Source organism: Eptesicus fuscus, chromosome 9 (assembly GCF_027574615.1).
Source record: "Eptesicus fuscus isolate TK198812 chromosome 9, DD_ASM_mEF_20220401, whole genome shotgun sequence".
NCBI lineage: Eukaryota > Metazoa > Chordata > Mammalia > Chiroptera > Vespertilionidae > Eptesicus > Eptesicus fuscus.
In genome coordinates, this window is record NC_072481.1 from 64,471,849 (window position 1) to 64,496,491 (window position 24,643).

The 24,643-nt window shown below is 41.4% G+C and overlaps 1 protein-coding gene across 2 annotated transcripts in view; it reads left to right on the forward strand.

The window, feature by feature from the left end:
• Positions 1 to 24,643, forward strand: part of HS2ST1 (heparan sulfate 2-O-sulfotransferase 1) — a 185,265-nt gene that overhangs the window by 125,487 nt on the left and 35,135 nt on the right. For both annotated transcript variants that reach the window (XM_028134326.2, XM_008157783.3), the window contains exon 2: positions 21,447 to 21,685. In XM_028134326.2, the coding sequence (XP_027990127.1) occupies positions 21,447 to 21,685 (239 nt within the window). The remainder of the gene's footprint in view (positions 1 to 21,446; positions 21,686 to 24,643) is intronic.

Genomic DNA, 24,643 nt, shown 5'->3' on the forward strand with positions numbered 1-24,643 from the left:
TCAGTTTTTTAAAATGTGCTGAAGTCACTATTGCATTATTAATTAAAATTATAATAAACTAAAGAATGTTATTTAGATAATAGAAATGGCCAAGTTTGAAAAGTTAAAAATACAAATGTTGGGTGACAGTTGCTTTAAAGAACAGATGAAAAAGTTTAGGTGTCAGTCTTTCAAAATTGAAAATGTAAAGAAAAAGAAAATGTTTCGCCCAGCTCGTGTGTTTCAGCATCAACCTATGAACCAAGAGATTACGGTTCGATTCCTGGTCAGGGCACACATCTAGATTGTGAGCTCAATCCCCAGTAGGGGGCGTGAAGGAGGCAGCCAACCAATGATTCTCTCTCATTGTTGTTTCTATTTCTCTCTTCCTCTCCCTTCCTCTCTGAAATCAATAAAAATATATATTTTAAAAGGGAAAACATTTCACTCTATCACCATGATATTATAATTAAAACTAGGTGCCCGGTGCATGAAATTTTATGCACTGGAGGGGGTGTCCCTCAGCCCGGCCTGCCCCCTCTCACAGTCTGGGAGTCCTCAAGGGTGGGAGGCAACCTGGTGATCAGGGGAAGGCGAAGCCCCCATCACAACTCTGCTGCTGCCACTGCTGGCAACGCAAGCCTTGCCTGGCCCTGGTTACCTGAGCCTTGGGCAGCCAACATCCGAGACTTGCCTGTACCTCGGGCTGGCCCTGGGCGGCTGGGAGGCTGAGGGGACTGGGGGACTCAGGAGGCAGGTGCACGGAGCGGCTGGACCCGCCTGGGGATGGGCCCGGCAGTGCCGTGCGCCTGCCACCGCGGCAGGGCTGAGGAGACTGGGCGCCGCCATCTTGTGGCTGTGGGCGCCACCATCTTTGAGGGCATGGCAGTCAATTAGCATATTCCCTCCTTATTTGCTGTGGGCGCTGCCATCTTTGAGGATGTGGCAGTCAATTAGCATATCCTCTCCTTATTGGCTGTGGGTGCTGCCATCTTTGCAATGGCGTGATGATCAATTAGCATATTCCCTCTTTATTAGGGTATTTTATTACATAATTTACTTCTCAGTGCACCATTCTTCTTATCGCAAGAGATAATTGAATTACACATAGTTAATTATTAACAATTATTACAAGGTAGTTTTAAAATGTAAAATATTCTGTGACATATTTAATAGGACTCCAGTAATGATAGCTAAAGAAAATTAAGAAAATAATTGCTCTTAAATATATCAGTTAATCAATAAATATTATTCTGCAAATAACTCATACCAAAAGAATTGTTCATGAGTGGACTGAGAGTACCAGGCTCATGAGAAAGTTTTGAGTTTATAGAAAATCATTTAAAATTGATAGTATGATGTGAACCATATAAATGATAAACTCCTTTGTATTTAATGATAGTAGTATTATAAATAGTTTTGGTTTAAAATGTATCTATTTGGAGTAACTGGTATGTTAGTTCTCTTCCCCAGCTCTGCATAATTTTATATGTTAAAGGTAAAAAATAGATCTTAATATTAAAATGCTAATTTAATTGAAGATCTAATGTGAACCACTAACTTCCAATCTTAAGGTCACTATATTTCTGTTATTGATACATTTAATACTTTTTATGTTGATTCATTTGTAAATTAGTGGAGGAAATTACTTAATTGTTTATCTCAGAGCCAATATTCCTAGATTGTCATAGATTATTCTAGATTGGCAGTGGCAGCTCTTTAGTTTGAAGTTAACTTTCAAACTAATCAGGATACTCTTTTCCACTGTCCAGTTTACTATTTACCTACTCTAATTTTTTTGTTTTTAATAATAATGCATTTTGCTTTGCTTTTCCCTTTACTACTTTTTCCCCACAATTATTTTGGCAGTGAAAGTAGTCCCAATAACAGATATTCTTGCCCTAAAAAGCTATTGAATAGATGTATATGGAAGACCAGTGTAATTAAAAGTTTTGATTAGGCTCCAGATTAACTTCTATAGATTTTCTGGATGAACAGCTGGTTCAGTTTGACCATATGTAGTTACTGCCCCTTATAAAAATAATTTTCTTCCTTTCTTCTGACTTATTCTCCTTCTTTGGTTTTCCTAATCCATTTAGTGTGTTGTAAACCCAATCTTTTAATCACAATGAGCCTCTGGATTGAAAAATCTATATGTATAAAACCCTAATATACAAATAGACCGAACAGCGGAACAACCAAACTGGTTGCTATGACGTGTGCTGACCACCAGGGGGCGCCCGTGAACATGGTGGGCGTTGGCTGTGGCAGGATGGTGGAGCAGGTGAGTGGGGGCGCCAGACCAAGGCGGGGCGCTGGTTGCTGTCATCGGGGTGAGCCTCTGGTGGTTACTGAAAATTCTTTGCTCCTGCGTGCTGCGGTCCTGCCCAGTGCTCGCACCTGCTGCCAGCGCTGGCCCCACTCGCACCCACTGCCAGTGCTGGGGCTGCTGCTCACACCCAATGCCAGCGCCTGGTGCCGGCCCTGATCACTTGGCGCTGTCAGCGGGTGCGAGTGGCAGCTGCCGGCCCTGATCGCCCCTGAGGGCTTCTCCACCTACCCCTGTTTCTGAGGGGCAATTGGGGCAGCAGCTGCTGTTTGCACCTGCTGACGGTGGTGCCGGCCCTGCTCGCACCTGCTGCTGGTGCCGGCCCCAATCGCTCTGCGCTGTCAGTGGGTGCGAAAGGGGCCGGCACTGTCAGCTCATGGGAGCAGCGGCTGCGGGAGTGGGGCTGCCAGCAGACAGGGGACTGGGGGCTGTGGCGGGAGGGGCTGGGCGGGGGTTCAGAGGATGGGCTGAGACCCGCCCCTGTGGCACCGCAGCCTCATGGCCCACAGTTCCTTTCAAGATGTACAAATTCGTGTACTGGGCCCCTAATAATAATTATAAATGCCATTGTTTAAATATTTTAATAAATTGTGGAAGCTGAGATTATATGTATTTTTGAGTTATTATGGCTGTTTTCAAGTTGTATATATTACTAGAGTAGCAAAATGAATTCTTACATACTTACCAACTCATACAACCTTACTTTATCTATACTCCCCTCCCACTGTAGCCTATCTAAGACATCAGACATTTATCCATTTCCTCAAGGGGATTATTGACACATAATTGATAAACTGGAATGGATGAAGTCCAAGAATCCTGTTGTGTTTTCAGAAAGAATCTTTGTTAGGAGGAATGAATTTTCTATGGGAGTTCAAAAACTGTGTCACATGATAACTACATTACTAAGACTTTGCAGTGTATGACATGCTCTCACAGCAGCTCCACAGTACAACTCTGAAATTGTCATCTTTCTGTGATTCTTGATTGCAAATTTTTATTTGAAATGGTAGAAGTTTTTATTTACATAATGCCATTTCTGTTTTAAGTGAAAAAATTCCTTATAATCTATAATAATAAGTATAATATGCTAAGTAGACCAGAAAAATTCCTTATAATCTATAATAATAAAAGCATAAGATGCTAATTAGGCAGAGGCAGTTAGGGGTGATCAGGCAGGCAGGCGAGTGGTTAGGGGCGATCAGGCAGGCAGGCGAGCAGTTAGGGGTGATCAGGCAGACAGGCGAGTGGTTAGGGGCGATCAGGCAGACAGGCAAGCGGTCAGGGGTGATCAAGCAAGCAGGCTAGTGGGCTAGTAGTTAGGGGCAATCAGGCAGGCAGGCGAGTGGTTAAGGGCGATCAGGCAGGCAGGTGAGTCATTAGGGGTGATCAGGCAGGCAGACAGGCAGACAGGCGAGTGGTTAGGAGCCAGCAGTCCCGGATTGTGCATGGGATGTCTGATGGGTCCTAGGTTGTGAGAGGGTGCGGGCTAGGCTGAGGAACCCCCTACCTCTGTGCACGAATTTTGTGCACTGGGCCTCTAGTGAATAATAATAAGTACCACAGTGAGCAATTATGACTTTAATAGAGACACAGGAGTTGGAAAAATACTGGTTTTACTTGTTTCTCAGTTGAGACATAGTAGATCTTAGCTGTGTTAAATTGAGAGGACGTGCTCTCTTGCATTGCCCACCAAATATACCTAAACTCATACGCCTTTTTCTTCAAATCGTGTTAGTTTCCTGATGAAAAAGCCTATATGTTAGTATTTACAGAGCATCCAGGTGATAAATGTATTATTGGAGATTATGTATTTCCATAGTCTTCACTAAATAGTTTATATTTAGCTGTATTTTGTAATACTGTATATTAGGGAATATGTTAAATTCTGTGTAAAAGGTGTATGACTCATAGGAATTTCCTTCCCAGCTTTTTAAAAAGCTTTAGACCATATGAAAAAATTAAATGACTACAATGCTTACTAAAAGCATTTCTAACACCCATCTCCTTTTATGGTGGTCATTTAAAATGAAGGCGATAAGAGTCGTGTTATTCTATTCTTTCTCTTTTTCACCCTTTCAGGATTAGATTTTGCTTGTGAAATGGACACATTTGTGTAAAGGGATGCATACAACAGATCTTTCTAATAGAAGACCATTTCATTAATTTGCCTTTTAATTCAAAATATACTATAATACAAAGACGTGATATTAGAAAGGCAAGAACATCATAATATTTTAAGTTCTGTTTTGTGGGGAGAGAGGCTGATGGGAAAGAATAATAACCTAGGTCTATATCCTTACAATTAATTCTATTTCCTATTGATGATTTTGGGTAGACAGTAAGCAATTTTATAAATTTAAGAACTGTTAAACTTTTAAGTCAGCATTGTAAGGACTAGTCTATAGGATTATTTTATAGGTGGCTTTAAGTTAAACCTTGAGATTGAACCAGTTTTAGAAACCAAATAAACCTATTTAAAGTACCTTTTACATAACTGATTTAATAACCAATAAAATTATATTCTAGATTTATTGAAAGCAGAACAGTTACTGGATTTATTATTATTTTTCCTATCTCGAAGAACAAACTAGTGGAGATTTGGTATCTACTACATTATAATGCAGTCAGAAGTGAAAGTAAATAAAGACTTTGTTGTTACAGTCCTGTCTTATATTCTGCCTAGTCTTTGCCCTGCTATGAGTATAGTCATTGGGGACCAAAGTGACATCTTTCTTGTTGAAAAAAGCCAATGTGTATGTTATTATGTGCTTTAATAATGATTCTTAAATAGGACTTTACTAAATGCATCAAGTCTTTGTTTCTATTATTAGCTTTGGTATTTATCAACAAACAGGTATATGTAGCCACAAAAGGCATGTATAGATATATATGTATTGTATTTTAGCTGGGTGACTGTATTTGTGCCTTAATGTATTCTGTGAGAATAAATTTTCTTCATGTTCCAAAAATATTTTTAAAAAGTTGGAGATAACTGAAAGTACTCTTGTATTCTGAATCTCAGAGCAATTAAGATAAAATGCTTTAAATTTTTTGTAGAGCCATTAAAAGTTGGACTTAGAACATATCTTTGGTAAATAATCAATAGTCCAAAACATCAGGAGAAGGGCTCTGTAATATTGAATCATAATAGCATTATTCAGTCACAGAATTTTGAAATTTGACATTACTTTTGTTACAGGGAACTGGAAAATAGAGTCCATTAAGTAAATAACAGTTATAGTTGGTACCCACATTTTTGGACATTACATCTCTACTTGTTCTTAGCTTTCTAGATGACACCATTACCATTTCTGTCATCTTTATTATATTTATTGTATTGATTTCCTAAAATGCAAACATAGGAAAGCAGCAGATACACACCAGCCATGAAATGTCAGGATGTATTTCTGTCTTAACACATAAGTGATGGATATTTTTGAAACTCCTTTTAGAACTCCACATAGGTAATTGTTTTCACTGTTTTCCTTTGAAGTGGAAAGTGCTTTGATAATTGCCACAGGTTGCTATTTGAGTTAGCAGCAATTTTCTGGTTGTTTTAGTCTTTCTGAGAGGCTGCTATTATCGATTTGAATATACAGAGGTAATGAGAATAAAGGGGAGAAATAATAGGACAGGTCTTTAAAAAAAATGTAGCAGTTATTTATGGTGTCCTCATCAGGAATTCAACTTTTAGCTCTTCTCATTCCATATTATCTTTAATTCCTACTTTTCAATTCAAGGAGAGAAATGAATGACTCTCTTTGTACCTCAGTATAAACATCAATATGTATTTGTGGCTTCTGTAATTTTAAAAGCCTGTGCCAGATGCAGCTATTTGAAATAATGTTTTCAATAATGTGAGAGAAATAGCATGTTTATAAAGTTAAGTAGAAAAGGCAAGATACAACAGTGTTTATGTCATGATTACTGTTTAATAAAAGCATAGGGGCAAAAACAGTAAGGAAATGTCCCGAGATATGTACCATGGTTATATTTGGATGGTAAGCTATGTTATTTTTTCTATTCCTTCTGGTTTTGTGAGTCCATCTATTTCTGAAGTGTATTTAGCTTTTACAGTAGGAAAAAATGAATTCAAAAGACTCTAGGAACTCTTTTTATTCAATAGTATTAATCCCCTATTTTTTTGTTTGATGGATGTGGGAATTGAACCTTAAATATTTTAAGTCAGAATATATATGTGCATTCATTCAAGCACATATCAAAAATAGAAAAGATTTTATTTTCTTTGAGTATGGGTCTACTTATAGGAGTTCTACATTACTTTTGTTTCATAAAGCACATTAATAGTACTTAGTCTGTATTTTCCTCTTTGGGTTTCCTTAAAACATAACAAAAATAATTTAAGACCTTTACAAAGCAATTTAGATCTTCAGGTTTTTCTTCTTGAAGTTTTTGCAATTATCTTGTCAATATCTGATTCAAGACCAACTTTTACTGGTCTTCCCTGAGTACCCAATTTGAATTTCAACAGACATCTTACTTTTTGCACTCATGTATCATTGACATACAATTACAATATTAGATATAACTGGTATAAACTGTTTAGAAACAAACAGTTAACCAAAAGTGAACTTCATGAAACTAACAACTTTGTTTTTTTAACTGTATAGATTTAAACAGTATATATGTGTGTTTTTTGTGGGGAGGTTGGGTCTGGCTTTTCTCACCCAGCATGAAAGTGGACATTTTTTCCTTACTTCCATCTTAGGATAAAAAGATCCAGCCTTTCAATAAAGAATGATGTTAACTGTAGATTTTTCTTTTTTTTTTTTTAAATATATTTTATTGATTTTTCAGAGAGGAAGGGAGAGGGACAGAGAGTTAGAAACATCGAAGAGAGAGACATCGACCAGCTGCCTCCTGCACACCCCCCACCAGGGGATGTGCCCGCAACCAATGTACATGCCCTTGACCGGAATCGAACCTGGGACCTTCCAGTCCGCAGACCGACGCTCTATCCACTGAGCCAAACTGGTTTTGGCTTAACTGTAGATTTTTCAAACATATTCTCTTATCAGTTTGGAGAAGCTCTATTACTAGTTTGCTGTGATTTTTATCATGAATGGATGTGGATTATGTCAAATGCCTTCTCTGCATGTATTAAGATGATTGTATGTTTTTTTTTAGCTTGTTAACATAATAAATTGCATTGACTTTTGAATGTTAAACCAACCTTGCATAACCAAAGGACTACCAAGCCCCAAGACTTTCAAGTCTTCCAAGTCTTCCAAAAGAAACTACTAAGTCTCCCAACTCCCAAGACTTTCAAATTTATGAGTCTGTTTAAAAACTGTATCAATAGGAGCCATTACAAAGCATATTAGAACAACACTGGAACTTGTCTAATACATTTCTGTTAACTCTGGTTTATGACCCTGTTGGTATCATTCGCCATTTCATCCATAACTAACATATTATAGAAGAATTCTCTGTAGCATGCCTAGCTGCTGTGGCTCGGAGATTGAGCATCCATCTATGAACCAGGAGGTCACAGATTCCTGGTCAGGGCACATGCCTGGGTTACAGGCTCAATCCCCAGTAGGGGGCGGACAGGAGGCAGACCATCAATGATTCTTTCTTATCATTGATGATTCTGTCTCTCTCCCTTCCTCTCTGAAATCAATAAATATATATTTTTTTAAAAATTAAAAATAAAAAGAATTCTGTGTGGCATAATTTCTCAACTTCAGAGGCCATTTTATTTCTAATGGAGTCCCAGCTTGTTTCTCAAATTTGGCTTTTCTTTTTTCTTTCTCTTTCTGTTTACTTTCTTTTCTTTTTCCTCCCTCCCTCCCTCTCTCCCTCTCTCCCTTTCTCCCTTTCTCCCTTCCTTCCTTCCTTCCTTCCTTCCTTCCTTCCTTCCTTCCTTCCTTCCTTCCTTCCTCCTTCCTTCCTTCCTTCCTTCCTTCCTTCCTTCCTTCCTTCCTTCCTTCCTTCCTTCCTTCCTTCCTTCCTTCCTTCCTTCCTTCCTTCCTTCCTTCCTTCCTTCCTTTTTTGTAGCCTAAGATAAACTGGAACTAATAAGTCTAAGTAAAACAAAGTCTAAGTAACCTTGTTCCTAAATTTTAAGGATAATTAAAATTTAGGAACAAGATTACTTGATGGGATTTCCTAAAATTATTTAAAATTTTAAATCCCTTTTTGTAATTATAAAATTGATATTTGCCCATTAAGAGTAAATGATCTATACTCCCCAGTGAAACTGGAGAAAGTGGGAAGTCAGGAGTCTGTGTTTTAACAAATTCTGCAAGTCATTCTGATGCATGCTCAAGTTGAAAACCACTGCTCTAGAATATGATGTATTTTAAGCTCTAGTGAAATAATGGCCAGTTTTCAGCATCGCTAATTCTAATTTTCAAACAGCTGCTGCTTTAGGTTTTAGTTAATGATCTCCAAACCCAGCTGGAGCTGAGTCCTAGTTACTCCTATTCTTTTTACTTGCTAGTCAGTGGAGTACCAGGTGCAGTTGTTAAAGTGTGAAAATAATTCAGCTTTGTAGATAGTATTGGCATTTCATTCTTGACTTTGAAAATGCTTTCCTCTTTTTGGTATGGTATTTATTTCAACAATCAAAGCACATCTATTTCAATAGCAGTTTGAACTTCTGCTAAAAGTTTAGGAAATTTCTGAATCTTTTTACCAGTTTAATATCAAAATTAATATTTTAGCTGGATTACAAAGCTTACATATAATTAGTGTCTCGTATTTTTCCTTCAGTCTATCCATTAAAAAAAATTTTGTCTCTTCTCTGAATAATTTTCTTTTCACCTTCTTCACATCTGCCACATTATCATATCTTTATTTTTACTTTAAGAATTCCTAGCAGAGATTTATTTTATTAAATGCATTGTATAGTGATAAGGCCCAAATATATGTTTTGTGAATTACAAAACTCATCAAGCCCTCAAAATATTCCAAAGGCATATCAGGAAAATGTGAAGCAAGGATATGTGTCTCATAACTGCTGTATATGTTGAAATGAACTAAATATGGATAGTTAAAAGTGGACAATATGATCAAAAACAAAATATTTATTAGTAGGTAAGCACTTGATTTAGCACTAATGTTACAGGATTGTTTTTGTTGTACATCCTATCTAATAATAGAGTAGTATGCAAATTAACCGTACATCCGCGACAAAAATGGCGGCCCCCATAGCCACAAGATGGCGGCGACCAGTACGCTCATCCCGCCGGAGTTCCCCAGTTCCAGGGAGGACTGCCGCTGAGAGCCGAGCAGCTCGGGGTGTCCGGCTGGGAGGCGTCTGCGCCCCCACGCCGCCATCGCTGCCTGGAGACCGCCCGGGGTGTCCGGCTGGGAGGCTTCCGCGCCCCCACGCCGCCAACCCCTCCGCGAGGCCGCCGGGGGTGTCCGGATGGGAGGCGTCCGTGCCCCAAGCCGCCATCGCCGCCCGGAGACCGCCCGGGGTGTCCGGATGGGAGGCATCCGTGCCCCAAGCCGCCATCGCCTCCCGGAGACCGCCCGGGGTGTCCGGCTGGGAGGCGTCCGCGCCCCCAAGCCGCCAACCCCTCCGGGAGGCCGCCCGGGGTGTCCGGCTGGGAGGCGTCCCGCCCCCACGCCGCCAACCCTTCCGGGAGGCCGCCCGGGGTGTCCGGATGGGAGGCTTCCGCGCCCCCATGCCGCCAACCCCTCCTGGAGGCCGCCCAGGGTGTCCGGCTGGGAGGTGTCCGCGCCCCCATGCCGCCATCGCTGCCCGGAGGCCGCCCGGGGTGTCCGGCTGGGAGGTGTCCGCGCCCCCATGCCGCCATCGCTGCCCGGAGGCCGCCCGGGGTGTCCGGATGGGAGGCGTCCACGCCCCCACGCCGCCATCACCGCCCGGAGACCGCCCAGGGTGTCCGTGCCCCAAGCCGCCATCGCCGCCCGGAGGCCGCCCGGGGTGTCCGGATGGGAGGCATCCGCGCCCCAAGCCGCCATCACCGCTCGGAGACCGCCCAGGGTGTCCGGCTGGGAGGCGTCCGCGCCCCCACGCCGCCAACCCCTCCGGGAGGCCGCCAGGGGTGTCCGGCTGGGAGGCTTCCCGACCCCACGCCTCCAAAGCCTCCCATAGGCAGCCTGGGGTGTCCTGATAGGAGGCGCCCAGGACCCCACGCTGCCATCCCCTCCCAGAGGCAGCACGGGGTGTCTGGATAGGAGGCGCCCAGGACCCCACACTGCCATCCCCTCCTGGAGGCAGCCCGGTGTGTCTGGCTGGGAGGCGTCCGCGACCCCACACCACCAACACCTCCCAGAGGCAGCCTGGGGTGTCTGGATAGGAGGCGCCCAGGACCCCACACTGCCATCCCCTCCTGGAGGCAACCCGGGGTGTCTGGATGGGAGGTGCCCATGATCCCACACTGCCATCCCCTCCCAGAGGCAGCACAGGGTGTCTGGATAGGAGGCGCCCAGGACCCCACACTGCCATCCCCTCCCAGAGGCAGCCCGGGGTGTCTGGATGGGAGGCGACCTCAACCCCACCCCGCCAACCCCTCCCAGAGGCAGCCCTAGGTATCTGGCTGGGAGGCACCCGCGCCCCCCAGGGAGCGAGTCAAGTACTGATGATTCTTCCAAAGGAAAAGTTTAGAGAAAGAGAGGATAGAAAAGGAATAGAAGGAGAAAAGTAAGAAAGGACAAAAGATGAAACATCAAGAAAAAGAAAGAGAAGAAAAAAAGGAAGAAACAACCACAGGATATCACCTTTCCAAGTCTCATGAAATTCCTGTTGAAGGAGTTTATTTTATGATTCTTTTAGTCTGGGTTTACATTTTTACTGTTTTGTCAAGACCACAGCAGGTACACTGTCCAATATGTTTTTTTAAAATAAATTTTATTGATTTTTTACAGAGAGGAAGGGAAAAGGATAGAGACTAGAAACATCTATGAGAGAGAGACATCGATCAGCTGCCTCCTGCAGTATGTGCCCCCAACCAAGGTACATGCCCTTGACTAGAATCGAACCCAGGACCCTGAGTCTGCAGGCCGACACTCCATCCACTGAGCCAAACCAGTTAGAGCAGTCCAATATGTTAAAGAAAAAACCCTATCTAATAAAGAGAGAATATGCAGGGGAGGGCATTTGGGGGTGACCGGGCTGTCAGGGGAGTTCAGTTGGAGATGATCTGGCTGGCAGGGGAGCAGTTAGGCGTCGATCAGGCTGGCAGGGGAGTGGTTAGGGCAGTGATGGCGAACCTATGACACGCGTGTCAGCACTGACACACGTAGCCATTTCTGATGACATGCGGCAGCATGCCGAGGATGAAACATTTGCTGCTCCTGAGGATGAAACATTTGCGACTAGAGTCTTGGAGTTAGTTTTTTCCTCAAAGTGACACGCTACCCGAGTTATGCTCAGTTTTTTGGCGAAGTTTGACACACTAAGCTCTAAAGGTTGCCCATCACTGGGTTAGGGGGTGATCAGGCTGGCAGGCAGAAGTGGTTAGGGGCAATCAGGCAGGCAGGCGAGCAGTTGGGAGCCAGCAGTCCCGGATTGTGAAAGGGATGTCTGACTGCCTCTTTAGGCCCGATCCCTGTCGGGCCTAAAGAGGCAGTCAGACATCCCCCGAGGGGTCCCAGATTGGAGACTGTGCAGGTTGGGCTGAGGGACACCCTCCCCCAGTGCACGAATTTCGTGCACCGGGCCTCTAGTATGTGTTATAAGTAGATAGTGTGCTAAAAGAGGTCAAAGTCTATTGTTCTCCAAAGTCTGCTTTGATGTTTATTTTTAACTAGAGGACTGATGCACGGCTTTGTGCACTGGTGGGGTTCCTCGGCCTGGCCTGTGGGGATTGGGCCGAAACCAGCTCTCTGACATCCCACATGGGGTCCCAGATTGCAAGAGGGTGGTTCTCGGGTGACGCACCCTGGAATCGGGCTCCCTCCTCTCTGGTTCCAGGTGCTTCACCCGAGAACCGCAGCTGCCAAGTCACCGCAACTCTGCAGCTCCTGTGTTGAGCGTCTGCCCCCTGGTGGTCAGTGCGCATCATAGCTACTGGCTGGTTGGTGGGTTGGCCGTTTGGCCAATTGCTTAGGCTTTCATATATATACTAGAGGCCCAGTGCATGATTAAATCATGCACATGTAGGGTCCCCTAGGCCTAACCTGCCATCCTGGTGCCGGAGCGGACAGGCACCCAGCCCCTCCGCTTTCGCTTTCGATTGCGGGGGAGCTGGATGCCTGTCCGCTGGTGCACCAGGCCTTTCAGAAGCCTCCGGCGCGGGGGAGGCTTCTGAAAGGCCTGGTGCCGGAGCGGACAGGCACCCAGCTCCCACGCTTTTGATGGTCTGCAGCGGGACGTGAGCTCGCTGCCCTAGAGGCCCCTTCTGTGCCGCAGCACAGCCATGGCGCAGACACTGAGCTTGCGCCGCCGCTGGCGACGTGAGCTCAGCGTCCTGCCGGCCCAATCAGCCACCCCAGCCACCCCGAGTCCCGCCCCTCCGCGCCTCCTGGCCAATCATGGGCATAGCGAAGGTACAGTCAATTTGCATATTTGTCTATTATTAGGTAGGATGGATAGATAGATAGATAGATAGATAGATAGATAGATAGATTCTATACTTTGCCTTCATGATTTCATTCACTCCTTTGACATCAGTTGGTGACTCCTAAATTTATATCTTTAGTTCAGAACTTTCTCCTGAGATATGTCTTCAGCACCCTACATATTATTACCTGGATGTTCTATGGGCACCTGAAACTCTCACTGTGTCCAAAAACTGATAATTCCAGTTTTCCTTACACTAACCCTTGTGAGTGTGTACGGAACCGCTTTTTCCCTTGGTCTTGACCCCATATGTTCACCCAGGACCTCATTCTCAATTAAAATGCCATTCTGATATTTCTGAAAATCTTCCAGAGATTTTTCACATGTGTTTAAAAAAGAAAAAGCAGAATTTCCTCTACCTCCAAGCATCTACTTGGTCACATTTTTGGCCCCTTGGCACCCTCACCCATATACATTTCTCAGATAGACACTGCCCATTTTCTCTGTGATTTCTCTTTGCTTACAATCCTTACTTGTGAGTAACCTCATAATTGTTCATGATAAAAATGCTTTCATGAACAATTATGAACAATTATAAACTTTAAGCAGTTTATTTTAAGGCCATGCTGTCCTAGGAGTCATTTTTCTAGGAGTATTTATCTGGGGTCACCCCCTCACCCCACCCTGCATGCCCATGGTTGGGCTCTAAGAGGAAGCCCTAAAATGCACAAGTCAACCTTTTTGAAGTCATGGTTTTCATCACATTCTCAAAGGCGTTCATGACCCCAAAAGTCATGAGCCACTAATGCCTATTTTTGCTGTGTTCCATTATGCATACATACATGGTTTAAATCTCTAACAAACAACCTTAGCTTATTATCTACATAAGTCTTAAAATTAATATGCCAATGTCTATGTTTTCTTCCTGTAATTATAGATATTGAAATTTGATCATTTTTTCTTAATGTTCTTTGCATTTCTTCACCTACTATCTAACTCTGTATACTTTTTACTTTAACATGCAGAAACTTAAGTATTTGAAGGCAAGGCAATTTATTGCTCTTTCCTTTTGTTGTTTCTTTTATCCCTCTAATCCTAACCTGTTATCCACAGAACAGAAATACTACACTTTTTGGAACATTTGTGAACTGTTTATTTTCTGCTGAGACCATTGCAAAATTTATCTTTGGTGGAATGAGGAGGTTTTATATTCATGGGTCCTTTAATTTATACAAAACACATAGCTTATTCCTCTCTGTAATTATTTAATGCATTGAACAATTAATTAAATGTTCAAAGAAAAAAGGTGTTACCCAAAAAAATAACCTTAAATGTAAAAAATTAGTCATTAAAAGAAACACTGTAGTTAAAAAAATATCTCTTCAGTTTTTCTGTAGTCTGATACATACATACATACACATATATGCATATCTATACTAATAAAAGGGTAATATGCTAATTAGACCGGGAGACCTTCCAGATGTCCTTCCAGACAAAGCCATGGTGGCAGGCCAAGACAGAGGCAGTTAGGGGCAATCAGGCCAGGAGGGGAGGGCAGTTGGGGGTGAACAGGAGTGCCAGTTTGGGGTGAGCAGGCCAGCAGGGGGTGCAGTTGGGGGCGAGCAGGCCAGGAGGGGGCGCAGTTGGGGGTGAGAAGGCCAGTGGGGGGGGCAGTTGGGGGCGAGCAGACAAGCAGGGGTGGCAATTGGGGGTGAGCAAGCCAGCAGGCAGAGTGGTTAGGGGCGATCAAGCAGGCAGGCATTTGAGTGGTTAGGAGCCAGTGGTCCTGGATTGAGAGAGGGTGCAGGCCGGGCTGAGGGACACCCCCTCCCCCGTGCATGAATTTTGTGCACCGGGCCACTAGTGTGTGTGTATATATGTATGTGTGTGTGTGTGTATATATATGTATGTATATATGTATGTGTATGTGTGTGTATATATGTATGTATGTGTATGTGTGTGTGTATATATGTATGTTTGTGTATATATGTATGTGTGTGTATGTGTGTGTATATATATGTGTGTATATATACACATGTGTTTAAAAAAGAAAAAGCAGAATTTCCTCTACCTCCAAGCATCTACTTGGTCACATTTTTGGCCCCTTGGCACCCTCACCCATATACATTTCTCAGATAGACACTGCCCATTTTCTCTGTGATTTCTCTTTGTTACAATCCTTACTTGTGAGTAACCTCATAATTGTTCATGATAAAAATGCTTTCATGAACAATTATGAACAATTATAAACTTTAAGCAGTTGGGGGTGAACAGGAGTGCCAGTTTGGGGTGAGCCAAAAATGTGACCAAGTAGATGCTTGGAGGTAGAGGAAATTCTGCTTTTTCTGTTTTAAACACATGTGAAATATACACACACACATATATATACACACACATACACATACATACATATATACACACACACACGTACACATACATATATATACATACACATATATCTTTGTGACTTTAATGCTGTGTAGAATTTAGGTTGGTCTATTTAATGCAATGTTTTATGCTTAGTTTGATCATTATATTCTTTTATTACATGAGGCCTTCAATGCACATCAATGAAGAAATAGGTATTTATTGCTAGTATGAATGGTCTTTTAAAAGACTTGAATTTATTGATCATCTGCCACATGGAAAAATTGCTTAAGTTAAGGTATGTGCCACTTTCAACAAGGAGCCCAGAAGACCTAGAATTGCCATGGAGTTCAGAGTTGGGCACATTAGTGCTAGTGTGGCCTGGCCTGCCTGTAATTTCATGACTTTCAGACTGCACCTCATGTTGTTTGTACTCTATATACTTTGTGGTGATTCTGAAATAGGTTATATAGAAGTCTTTATAATTCATAAATCAAACATGATAAAACATTACCACTACAAAATGCATCTTAACTGTTTTAAATATACTGCCTGCTTTCTCAAAGTGCACTACAAACGTGCTGTAATAAAGCTTCCCCATTGATTTAAGAGAGTCTCAGAAGAAGCTGTATTAAGTAGATGCAGAACATCTTTGGGGGAAAACATTGGAACTATCAAGTACTTAGTAAGTAAAGAATATGTCTATATTACAAGCAATCTTAGTAGTTTTAAGTATTGTCACAAAAGAAAAGAGTAGTTTAGCATTAACAGTAGTTCCTGTTATTGTTCAACCAGCTGAGATTTGCTTTTATAAACATATCTCTAGCAAAAATTCTCTTAATTTTCCAAACTATTTTAATCTTTTATGTTGTTTTAGGCATTACACTATAGTAGTAATTATTTTGTTTGTTTAAGCAGTAAAAATACTTGAAAAATAGAAAATTCATATATATGTAATTTAAATGAGGAAAGCAGTGACTCCATATTTGTATCTTTTCATATTTTAAGAAATTTTAAAAAATTGTCTGAATATACAGTTCATGTAATTTAATACACATAATGAACCAAGAACAGTGATTAATTTGGAAAACATGTTAGTTTCATGGTTCAGGTGGAGTTTTAGCACCTTACAAAATAAAAATTCCACAGACTAAGTAATAACTTCTTTTTAAAATATTTTTTAATTAGTTAATTTTCAAAGTAATTTTGGATCTAAAATGTTTAAGTGGAAGAATAATTACAGAAACTTTTAATATTGCAGTTTTTCTGTAGTCATTATATTTTCTATAGGTCAAATGGATACCCGATTGTGAAATAACATAAAATATGCTTTTCTAAATACTTAATTTCAGAAAAACTAGTGAAAGTAAACTAGCATTGTTGATAGTAGGCAAATCTTAATTTTAAAGGCAGCTTCAGGCATATCTGGGCTGCTGGAGAAAGCCCTCACAGCTCTCTCAGCACTTGAATGACAGCAGCATGTTTCATTTCTCTCAGTAGAAAAAGGAGGGTGTGTAGACATAACAATACCTTAATAGTTTGGGCTATGATGACAGTTTGAAGTTGTTTGGAAGATTTTTTAAAAATTATTTAATATAATAATGTACATACGCTCTCAAACACTTGCTCAGTTTAATTTGAGACAATTTCCAAATCCTTTGTAGATGCATATAGCATCATATGCTACTTTGATTTATAGCTTCATTTGGAAAGCCCTGTCAATCTGAAAAATATTATGTTTTCTAAAATGTGGTATGTGCTTCTTAGAAGTCTGTCCTGTTTCTTTTTCTTTCTATTGCTGCTTTCTGTGGATTATCTTTTTCTACTTGCTTCTTAAGAGTTGGTATTTCCTTAGATTCTATCCTAGCATCTCTTCCCATACTACATATTCTAAAGTATTAGGCAATTTCATTCATTCCCATGGTTTTCCCAGATGTCTTCTACTTGAACCATTATTCTCAACTCTCAGCCTATCTGCCCACTTACCTACATAACATCTCCTGATGTCTCAGGCAGTCCAACAGTATATTCAACATTAAGCTCATCTTTCTCCTCACATTTCCATCCAAGTGTCCCAAGGGGGGAGGGGGGGGAGGAAATGATACATATATATGCATTTACATCTAGAATATAGGTGCTTTTCTTCCTGTTTTGCAAAGCCCACTGCTGAGAGACCTGGAACTTTAATTTATACAAAATTAGTTCAAGTCTTCTAAATGTGAATCCTCAGCTCTGAATGTGCTCTCTGTGACGTGGTGACCTTATTTTCTGAACCAAAATTTAAGATTTGTGGTCCAACAATATTGGAAGCCTGAATTTGTTACTATAATTATAGCACATTGCTTTTTCATGTCACTTTATTAATTTATAGGCATTATGGCAGGCAGACACTAATAACAATACATATATAATGTAAAGTTGCAATTATAATAAGGACAAGACATAGTATGAGGTACACTGTGCATACATACATGCCAGTGTGTAATTTGACCTAGTTAGGGAGAGCAGGTAATGTTTTCCTTGCAAGTGATGATTAAATTCAATGTGAAGGTTGAGGAATTCATCAGGCAGGATTGGGATAGAGAGAGAATGGAAAAGTGTTTAATTTAAGGAAGGTGCGATAGCTTACACAAAGATCTGGTGATAGTAGGTGCATACTATGTGTGAGCAGCTATTTCTGTGCAATGAAATTTGCAATCTTGTTAGAGATTTTCTTCCTTCATTTCTTCCTTCCCTCTTTCTTGCTCTCTTACTCTAAAAAATATTTGAAACTGAAATTTCTATTAAATTGGGAGTAGTAGAAAAAAAATGTAATTGCTTTTAAACTATGTGGTAGACAGGGATTTGAATTAGAGGAACCATGGGGTTTCAGGAATAAACATAGCCAGGACTTATCTATAATGCAGCACCAAAAAAAAAAAAAAAAAAAAGGTTTTGTGATGGTGTTGCTTTCACTCTTGTTACCTAAAAATCAAAACAAGCACTTATAATCTGTGGAGAGTGGCTATAGCGTTTAGACAGGTTCAAGCCTTGGACTAATGAGAGGGCATGATCCTCTCGTGGCAAAGCCACTTGCAAGTCTCAGCACAATTATAGCCAAAGGCTATAAGTTGTAAGCTTGACCTTATGGTCCAAACCTGTGGTCCCAGGAGGCTGAGTGATGTGGACTTGATAGAGTTCAGGTGCATGTAATTGAGTAAGATTCGAAACCCACAAGAGCATTGTAAACATCTTGACCATGCTCTTTGCCTTGTGGAAATCTGGCTATAAAATAAAGACTCAGCTTGCAGGCTGTGGCACTGTCTCTCTAATCAGAGGGCAGTGTCCCACCTAGCCCCAGCTTTATTCTCTTGTCTGTCTTCTTTAACCTTTTGCACTCAGATGTCAAGTGTGACTTGACACGGTTAGCATCGAGATTAAAATTACTCTTTGAATGTATCAATAATTTGAAATATTAAAAAATCCAAATAAATAAGTTTGTATGAAAAGAAACTCCAGTTTGTTATTCTACTGCCGCGCTTTGTAAAATCTGTGTTATTTAAAAAATTAAATCCCAAGTAGAATAAAGGAATCGAGAAAAAAGCAAGCGAGTGCAAAGGGTTAATCCTTCACCGCCCCCCCTCAGGTTCACCCATGGCCATGCAGGAGTGGCACATATGGTGCTCGAACAGGGACCTGAGTATGGGGGAAATTATGATTGTGGGGTAAAAGGATGCTCTCGTGAAGCATGTGCAGAAAACGAAAGTAGGGTAGGGAGCGAGGTTTGGTAGCAGCTAGGTGTAAAATATGGGAAATTCACGATCTCAGGAAAGGGATCTCTAAAACAATGCTCAATGAAGCATTCTTAAATTTCTTAAGTTTTGTCTAAGGACTGTCTGCTGTGGTCTGTGGTTGATGACCTTAATATGAGTTTTGATTGTTCAATATTTTTGTTTGGGGAAGTAACTTTTATTTGGGAAATGCTCTGATACAGAAGTGGGCCTAGATTGTAAGCTCTTGCAGCAGTCACGTTGTTCCTGGGCTTTGGTTATTTCTGAGTTTTGAGGTGCTTTGCTCTTTCTTGTGTGACCTGATAGCTCCCTGGAACTTTGGGTCTGTGTAGGACACCAAACTTGGAGTTGGAGGTCTCCAGCTCTACAGGACCAAGGGCTGCTCGCTTCTGGGAGAGGACTCCATGCAGCAGTGGCTACTGTCCAAATCTGAGGACTATAAAGAAAAATCAGACCCTCCAGAAGGAAATCCATGGGCACCAGCCTCGCATCAACGACATCTTCGCATCGACGGCATCTTCGAGAGGAGCCAGAGCATCGTCACTGACAGCAGCAGCCTGAATGCCAAGGCCATCCTGCAGAGGCTCGCTGACCTGCGGCAGCTGTGGGGCCTCCTCATTGAGGAGAAGGAGAAGCAGCACCAGCGGCTGGAGGAGGTGCAGGGGACCCAGAGAAGCTCCTTGTCCCTCCGTTCAAAAGACTGAGAGTTTCCCCGATGATTGTGATGCAAAAGAAGATAACGAAGGCTACGGAAGGGACCGAGGTGCCAACATGGGGTCAGCTGAAGAAGTTAGTGACTGAAGCCCAGCAGATGGTAGAAAAGCCAGAAGTGGAAGCTACTCCCTCAACCATGTTTCTGGCTATGCTAGCGTTAGTGAGCTGCCAGTTTTCTGTAAAGTCTTATGCAGCCAAATCTGAGGACTCTTTGAGTAAGATATACTCCAGCAGCAAAAGAAACTTTCATTTTGTAGAAATAGCCCTGAAAATGTTAACATGTCTGTAGTTTGGTTTCTCTTATTGCTGTGTTGCATTGGCATTGTTTTGTTATTGTTTTTTAATAGCCAGAAGTTTGTTCTTGATGTTTTGGTTATGCTGCGTAATTTGCCTAGAGCTTTTGATGATGTAAATGAAAGTGTTTAAAAACAGAAAAAAAGCGGGGTGGGGGGAGATGTGGAGAGTGGCTACAGCGTTTGGACAGGTTCAAGCCTTGGACTAATGAGAGGGCACAATCCTCTCATGGCAAAGCCACGTGCAAGTCCCAGCACAATTATAGCCAAAGGCTATAAGTTGTAAGCTTAACCTTATGGTCCGAACCTATGGTCCCAGGAGGCTGAGTGATGTGGACTTGATAGAGTTCAGGTGCATGTAATTGAGTAAGATTCAAAACCCGCGAGAGCATTGTAAACATCTTGACCATGCTCTTTGCCTTGTGGAAATCTGGCTATAAAATAAAGACTCAGCTTGCAGGCTGTGGCACTGTCTCTCTAATCAGAGGGCAGCGTGTCACCTAGCCTCAGCTTTATTCTCTCGTCTATCTTTTCTAACCCACTCCAGGTTCACCCATGGCCGTGCTGACACAGCACAGTAATCACTGCCCTGATACGTTTTGATAAACCAGGGAATAACTAAATCCCAAATAGTAAATTTCAAAATCTTTGCTTACATTTTAAGTGATGTATTTTTTAAGTGCATTTTTTACTAAGAAAATTAGTATTCCATATAATCTGTCTTTGTGTGTTTGAGAATTAGGGCAAACTATGGGAATTCTATTAGACTATAAAGTGACTTTTGAACTTCACTGAAGAACTCTCTGGTCTGTGGTATTCTTTAGTTCTGTTTTATATGTATACTAGAGGCCTGGTGCATGAATTTGTGCACCAGTGGGGTCCCTCAGCTTGGCCTGTGGGATTGGGCTGAAACTGGCTCTCCGACATCCCCTGACGGGTCCTGGATTGCGAGAGGGTGCAGGCCAGGCCGAGGGACCCCATCTGTGCACGATCAGGGCTGGAGAGGGACGTGGGAAGTTGGCCAGCCTGGGAGGCACCATAGGAGGGCTCCAGGGCGTGTCTGGCCCGTCTTTCTCAGTCTGAATCAGCCGGACCGCAGCAGCAAGCTAACCTACCAGTCAGAGTGTCTGCCCCGTGGTGGTCAGTGCATGTCATAGCGACGTTTGACTGGTCGACTGTCTGCCCCCTGGTGGTCAGTGCACATCATAGCAAGCGGTTGAGCGTCCTCAGCATATCATTAACATATTGCACTTTGATTGGTTGGACGGCTGACCAAACGACCAGACACTTAGCATATTAGGCTTTTATTATATAAGATGTATCATCCTTCAAAAGTAGTTCTGATGTTTGGCCCTCAAAACATTTCTTCATCTGCTCTTACCCAATTCTTGGAAAAGAACATTATATTCCAGGTGTAGAAAATTATTTTCACTGTTTTATAACTTCCTTATAGTCTCTTTAAAAACTGAATTCCTCTCTGTTTTTCTTTGCAGAAAGGGCTATTGCAAGACATGAAGTCCGAGAAATTGAGCAACGTCATACAATGGATGGCCCTCGGCAAGATGCAGCTTTAGATGAGGAAGACGACATGGTGATCATTTATAACAGAGTTCCCAAAACCGCAAGCACCTCTTTTACCAATATTGCCTATGACCTGTGTGCAAAGAATAAATACCATGTTCTTCATATCAACACTACCAAAAATAATCCAGTGATGTCACTACAAGATCAGGTAAGCACAACTTAAGGAATGCATGTTGTATCTCAAGGGACAAAGCATTTTAAGGGATATGTGTGCTGATCGCAATGAATTGTAATCTGTTGGGGGAAGGGATCAACCATATTCTTTTGTAATTGTACTTCACATTTCCTTGCATGTAGTATGTATTCAAATATATGTGAAATAAATGAATTAATAACTTGAATTTTCTAAGATAAAATTGATGCTCTTCAATATGGTATTCTTTTTAAAATACACATTATTGTTAGCAAGATATTGTGCAATAAAAAACATTGTATTTTTTTTAACTTATGATACGGAAAGCTTTATTTGATGAAAACCTGTATTCTGTATTGCTCAATTTTGTGAATTTCATATTATCTTTACTAGTAATTTATGTAAATACTAGAGACCTGGTGCACAAAATTTGTGCATTAGGTGGGGGGGTGGATCCCTCAGCCCAGATTGCGAGAGGGTGCAGGCCAGGCCAAGGGACCTCACTGGTGCACAATTGGGGTTGGGGAGGGACGCAGGAAGTTGGCCAGCCAGGTAGGGACTGCAGGAGGGCTCCAGGGCATGTCTGGCCCGACTAACTCAGTCCCGATCTGCCAGACCCCAGCAGCAAGCTAACCTACCTATCAGAGCATCTGCCCCCTGGTGGTCAGTGCATGTCACAGCGAGTGGTTGAGTGGCCTTAGCATATCATTAGCATATTATGCTTTGATTGGTTGAACAGATGACTGGACTACCAGACACTTAGCATATTAGGCTTTTATTATATAGGATTAGTTATAAATGTCTGCAAAACAGGGATTGTGGCTTCTATTTTAACACAATCTTGCCTTTTAAGTTGTCAGGAAACTTTAGATAAACAGATGGATAGATAATTTTTTGGAATAGTTTTAAGAAAAGTGGAGGAAATTATCTCATGAGATTTATTCATCTCTTTATCAGTAATAGCACTTATTTTCTCCACCCCTGGAGTTCTAATTCTAATTATAAATAAATAAACTAGAGGCCCGGTGCATGAATTCGTGCATGGGTGGGGTCCCTCGGCCTGGCCAGTGATCAGGGCCGATTGAGAGGGCCGGCTGGCCATGGGGAAGGCCACGGGAGGTTGGCCAGCCGTGGGAGGTTGGCTGTGGGAGCACACTGACCACCAGGGGGCAGCTTCTGTGTTGAGTGCCTGCACCCCTGGTGGTCAGTGCACGTCACAGCAACCAGTCGACTGGTCGTTCGGTCGTTAGGTTGCTTAGGCTTTTATATATATAGATAAAAGTTCTTCCTAAAAGTATTGAAGAAAATGGGTATTGGGTTCCATGTGAAGAAAATATAATATTTAAATACTATCTAGGATTAAACACCATATTGGAGTAGCCTTATTAGAAAGGTATTTGTGACACATAGTTAGAATGTTTCTATTTGAAAATATCTGAACTTGTTTTATTAGTTACAGAATTGACTTTGTTATCCCATTATTTAGCATTTCTATAATCCTTACTCTGACGCAAGAGAATAACATTGACACTCAAGGTTAATGTTTGCTTTCTTGCTAGAGAGCTGTTTGTAAAAGTCAATAGTATATGGAATATCATTTGTCCATGTAATTCTTGTCTCTCTGCAGCATCCTCAATTACTCTTTTTCATAGAATCAAAAATCTACATCTGTCAGCCAAACCAAATAACTCCTCTATAAATTGGAAGGAACATGAGCTTATTTAGTTAAGTGGGTCATAAAAACTATTCATTATGTGATATTGTATATCTAAAGGCAAGTATACTAAATAATCAGTTTTTATACAGCATGTGGTATATTTTAAATCTATTTGCATGATTGCTTTTCTGAATGTATCTTGGTTTAAAAGGAACATTTCTTAATGCTCATATAATTTTAGATTTATTTAGTAGTATTTTTTAGGAAGATAAAGTTAGCTTGCTTGTTCAATTTTTAGAATTGTTTTGTGTCCAGCATTACAGAGTTCTCTGGCAGCTATGAGATGTCTGACAATGCATCTACCATTTTTTCAGGAAATATAAATCTACAGAAGCTTACCACATATGACATTTATAGGCATCATGTAGTGATACATTTTCCCAGTTGCATTTGATTGAGATAAAACTTCTGTTTTCCTCTCAATAGCTTGTTAGTGATAGAGAAGAAAAAAAAGAAAAACCACCCAGCAGAAAAGAAGCATAAACACTATCTTAAAAGCAATTGGATTACATAATGACCAACTCTTAAAATATGTTTGTGTGGGGAGAGTAGAGGAATAGTCTTTTTTTTTTTTTAATTTTTTTCTTTCTATATTTTATTGATTTTTTATAGAGAGGAAGAGAGAGGGATAGAGAACTAGAAACATCGATGAGAGAGAAACACCGACCAGCCGCCTCCTGCACACCCCCTACTGGGGACGTGCCCGCAACCAAGGTACATGCCCTTGACTGGAATCGAACCTGGGACCCCTGAGTCTGCAGGCCGACGCTCTATCCACTGAGCCAAACCGGTTTTGGCGAGTAGAGGAATAGTCTTAATCATTAGCCGCATACTTCAAAATGGCAGCTGGTAGCTGAGAACCTGCTCTTAATTAGGAATGGCATATACACCAAATGTTCTCTAATGCACCATATCTAAATTACTTACTGGTTTCTGGCTCTGTATAGAAGCAGTTGTTCAAACAAGTTACCATTATTGCTTCCTTCTCCTGGGCATGACCTATTAGGTAGCATTTTTATTTCACATTCCATCTAGTAAACTTTATTTAAATGTAAACTTCTAAATTATACTAGATGCTCTGAAAATATTTTTTAAATATTCTCTGAACCCTATTTTGCATAACATAATTTTATTTTCATGCCATATTTTTGTTCTTATGTACTGTCCTCAACTGCTTTATTATTCAAATAGGAATTAAATTCTCTTCTTCTCTGAGAAATAGTTTCTAATCAATATTTGACTGAAGTGAGACTTAA